This window comes from Mesitornis unicolor, unplaced genomic scaffold (genome assembly GCF_000695765.1).
Source record: "Mesitornis unicolor isolate BGI_N332 unplaced genomic scaffold, ASM69576v1 scaffold36568, whole genome shotgun sequence".
In the NCBI taxonomy this organism is placed as follows: Eukaryota; Metazoa; Chordata; class Aves; order Mesitornithiformes; family Mesitornithidae; genus Mesitornis; species Mesitornis unicolor.
In genome coordinates, this window is record NW_010204593.1 from 10508 (window position 1) to 15222 (window position 4715).

The 4715-nt window shown below is 59.1% G+C and overlaps 1 protein-coding gene across 1 annotated transcript in view; it reads left to right on the forward strand.

Annotated features, from left to right (window-relative positions):
• Positions 1 to 1995, forward strand: part of WNT6 (wingless-type MMTV integration site family, member 6) — a 12478-nt gene extending 10483 nt beyond the window's left edge. Inside the window, exons 3-4 of the mRNA XM_010191107.1 lie at positions 891 to 1192; positions 1488 to 1995. Of these exons, the coding sequence (XP_010189409.1) occupies positions 891 to 1192; positions 1488 to 1949 (764 nt within the window). The 3' untranslated portion in view covers positions 1950 to 1995. The remainder of the gene's footprint in view (positions 1 to 890; positions 1193 to 1487) is intronic.
• Positions 1996 to 4715: the final 2720 nt, after the last annotated feature.

Here is a 4715-nt window from a genome sequence, read left to right on the forward strand (position 1 = left end):
TGCCCAGGACCCCCTCTTCCCACAGCCCCCCCCAAGTCAGATTGCTGGAGACAGAGGGAAGGGGCGCCCCTCTAAACATGCCTTCCCCTCTGTCCCCATGCCCTGGGCACCCACTGTGTGTCACCACCCCGGACCAGCCCTGCCCTGGCATCTGTGTGGGCAAGGGTTCACCTGGCACAGGGGTGGGGGGTGCGTGGGAGCCCCCGAGCAGGGCACCGTGCCCCTGCTGCCAGAATCCCCCGCTGGCTGCGGCTGCAAGCGGCAGGTCCGGGCAGGGGAAGGATGCTTGGAATTCGTGTCCTGGAGCAGAGAGAGACAGGAGCAAATACTAATAATAAATAATCCTGCAGGGTGGAGGCTGTACCGGTGGAGGGAGGAGGGCAGGCAGTGCCCCGTGGCAAAGCGGGTATGGGGGGAGAGCGGGCAGCATGGCTTCGTCACTGCCACCTCGCAGTGGCACCCGCAATGTCTCCCACAGCTCTTCTCTTCAGGTGTCGGCTTGCAGCTGGGGATGGGATTTTTACTGCTTGGAGGGACTATTGCAGGGTTGTGCGAGGAAACTGTGGGTACCACCCGGTCACCTGGGTCCACTCCCCCCACTCTCCTCTCTTTCCTATGGGGCAGCACCCATATTTACAGGGGAAGCAGGAGATTTGTTGCCCTAGTACCTAACAGCTGGGATGGAGGAACTGTAGCAGGGCCTGGCCATCCCCCAAATTTTGCATGTCTGCTTGCAAGAGACAGCTCTGCCCCAGGCAGCCCTCAGCGCACAGCTTTGAGCACAGAAGAAGGGGAGGTCTGAGCAGCCATGGGGTGCCCATGGGGGGGATACTTTGCAGTGTCTTTGCTGGAGCTGACCCCACATCCAAACCCTGGCTGTTCCCCTGCAGATATCCGGGAGACAGCCTTCGTGTATGCCATCACGGCGGCCGGGGTGAGCCACGCCATCACGCAGGCCTGCAGCATGGGCGAGCTGCTGCAGTGCGGCTGCGAGCTGACACGGAGCCGGGCTCCCCCCTCGCCCACGGCGGGTCCAGGCATTGAGGGCACAGCCTGGGAGTGGGGGGGCTGCGGGGACGATGTGCAGTTCGGCTATGAGAAATCCCAACAGTTCATGGATGCCAAGAGCAAGAAAGGCAAAAACGACATCCGAGCTCTCATCGACCTGCACAACAACGAAGCTGGGCGCTTGGTAAGGTCCCTGCACTCCCTGCCCTCCACAAGCATCACCCCCACTTGCCCCTACCCAGCTCAACCTTCCACCCTTATATCCTTAAAGCCGGGCACCTGAACCAACTTTGGGTGAAATATGGACCTAATATATTTTTCAAGAGCCCTTTGCAGGTGCTTTGGGAACACCCTGAGCCCCTTCCCCTCCCCAGAACCCTCCCCTGGGTCAGGGCAGCACAAAGAGGCAAGGTTGCAGCTGGGGGTGCTGGGCAGGGAGTGAGGGGACCCAGGGCTGAGCATCGCCATCTCTCTCCCAGGCGGTGCGCAGCTACATGAGGACAGAGTGCAAATGCCACGGGCTGTCGGGCTCCTGCACCCTGCGGACCTGCTGGCGGAAGATGCCTCATTTCCGTGAGGTGGGGGACCGTCTGCTCGAGCGCTTCAATGGGGCTTTCAAGGTGATGGGGGGCAACGATGGGAAAACGCTTATCCCCGTGGGTGACAACATCAAACCTCCCGACAAGCAGGACCTCATCTACTCAGCAGACTCCCCTGATTTCTGCTCAGCTAACCGTAAGACAGGCTCGCTGGGCACCCGAGGCCGCATCTGCAACAGCACGGCCATGGACACAAGTGGATGTGACCTGCTGTGCTGTGGACGAGGGCACCGGGACGAGACAGTGGTGCTGGAGGAGAACTGCCTTTGCCGCTTCCACTGGTGCTGTGTGGTGCAGTGCCGTAAGTGCTCCGTCCGCCAGGAGCTCAGCCTCTGCATCTGATGGCCCAGGGTCAGGCGAGGACAATTGGGGGGGCCACCCCCAGGCTCACTCTGCAGCCCCCCTGAGACAGATGCAGGCTGAGCCGGTGGCAGGGACAGTGGGGGTGAGCCCAGCTCTGTGCCCTGAGGAGTCCTGGCTTCCCCGTGGGACAGTGTGGGGCTGCCTGGCATCCCTATGGCCCCCATGGTGGGGTCTGCAGGGGCAGAGCTTCTACTAATAAAGCTATTTAAAGCCGGTGTGCTGAAGCGCTGACTGCCATACTGAGACGGGACCAGCTGGAGAGACACCCTGCCCTGACCGTGAGTCCCAATCAGCCAGACTCCCTCCAGTCTCCTGTTTGTGCTGGCCATGGTGGGACTCATGACAGAGCCCAACTCATTTTTCATCCACTCTTTGCTTTTCTCCACCCTTGCAGAGCCAGGAGATGAGTGTGGATGAGGGCGAACACTCCCCTTCCCTGCTCCACAACTCCCAGGCTGGGTGGGTGCTGTCTTCCCATCATCCATGGCCACCACCACTTGGAGATGGCAGTTTGTGTCCCAGTGCCACCTGGCCTGAAATATTTGCAATGAACTGCAGTCCATGGTCCCCTCTGCTCACCCCTCATGCAGAAGGTACAGCTAGATGCTATGACACCATGGTGATGGGGTGTGAGTTTCCTGAAGGTGTCCTCTCTTCTTTTCACTCTGCCTTCAGCCACTGACATTGCAGTTCCTGCCGTGAGGCCTGGCATGGAGACCTGTGGTGCTGGCATTGTTGGCTTGGTGGCATGCAAGGCATTTGCTTGGCCTGCAGTGGGCCACGTGCAGCCTCACCTGGCCGGCACGGTGCCAGGTGTGTCTTGGTAATCTGATCAGCCCGTGCTCCTCCTAGGCAAACATGGGGTGAGGAGCAGCCCACCTGGCTGCCCCACAGGGCAGGCTGCCATCCCTCTGCTCAGGGGGTCTCTAAGGGGGTCCCTCCCATGCTGCAAGGAGCTCACAGGAACTAGTTTCTCCAGGGTTCTTAGCTAACGGCAGAGGGGAAGGTGTAGGTGCAGTGCCAGCTCAGCTGGCACTGCCACACTGGGCAGAGGGGGGCTGCAGAGGGGTGATGCCCACCAGTGGGTCCCTACTTGCCCACCCCCAGGCAGCCAGGGGGGAAGGGCAGAGGAAGCAGGGTGCTGGTGAACCATTAACTTGGCCCAGCGAGTGCTGGGGTGGGAGCCTCTAAATCTGTCAGCTGCAGCTTCACAGTTGGAAATTCCCTCTTGGCTTGCCCACAGAGGCGCTGGGATAGGGGAGGCACACGGGGCTCCCGGGAACTCCCAGTCATGTGCCCGCCTGTGGGAACACATGGGTGGGTGTGAGCAGGGCTGGGTGGGTGCGGGTGAAGGTACCCGTGCACGCAAGCAGCTCAGTGTGCATGTGTGTACGTGCGCAGGTAACATGTCTCCACGTGTTCGTGGCCATACGTGTGCGTGTGAGCTTAGGTGCACACCCATCACCGTGTGTGAGAGCCCCTCGTGGGTGTGCAAAAAAGTTGGCCTGCGTGTTTTCATGCATGTCAATGAATATATGGTAAATTGTCGGCGTGTGTGTGTCTGTGTCTCTGTGTGTGTGTCTCGGTGACAGGGTCCTCGTGTGTGCCTGTGTGTGATCGTGTTTGTTTGCACATGTCTTACTCTGTTTGTGCAGGTGTGTCTGCGACAGGGAGGACTTGCGTGGGTGCAGAAGGGCCCTGCAGGAGGGGAGCTGCAGAGATGCAGGACTGTGTGCTGGGAGATTATGGGGGGACCCATTTTGTAGGCTGAGCAGGTGCCTTTGAATTAGAAACACTGGAGCACACCTCTAGCCCTGGACTGCCCATCAGGGGAACGCCTGTGAAACTGAGTCACACCATCCCAGGCCAGTTACATTGGGTGACTCCAAACCTCTGTGAGATGTCAGAGTGCATGTGTTGAGCCCAGTAGAGCTCTGTCCCAGCTCTGACCTTCAGCAAGCTCCTTCTCTGGAGTCTGCCTCAGTTTCTCCACAATGGGCTGCTTTCATTCTCATGGCTGCATGGACACGGCTCTGGAGGTCTGGATCATGGATAAACCCTGGGGAAGACAGGTAGTTCTTGTGAGTAGGTGTCATTGCCCCAAATCACAACTTCTGAAGGCTGGAGACCACAAAAACCAAAAATGTGGAGCGGAAAGAAGCTGGGAAATGGAGCTAGTGCAGAGGCAAGGGGTTCTCACTTGGAGAGAGGCACATGGCCACTGATTGTGGTGTGGCTCCTCTGCATCTCCAGGATATCTCCAAATGCTCTGCCCAACTGTGGAGGAGGGTTAGCTCTTGCAGGGGCTGCCAACTCCCTACCACTGCTCCCTGCTGGCCTTGAGTTGACAAAGTCAAACCCATTCCCTTGGTAGCCAGGAGAGGCCCTGATGTAGGCAGGTGGTGCTGGTAGCCAGGCAGGGTCTGGACCTGGCCCATTGGTCTGGAGAGGACTGAAAAGCCAGCAAAGCACCCTAGAAATCTCTCAGATCCCCTAACCTCCAGAAGCTCTCCATGAGCTCCTCATCTATTAGAACCTCATTGCAGATTCCTAGAAGCACACCAGCAGTCCTCAGGAGCTACCTACGTACCCCTATAGCCCCTAATGATTCGGGAGCCCCTCAAGATTCCTAGAAGCTCCTCATTTCTCCAGACCGCTAGGACCCCCCTGAACCCCCTCAAAAGCCCTCAGCTCCCAGCCCCGTGTGTGCAGCATCCCCGCCGTCGCCGTGGCAACCCGGGATGC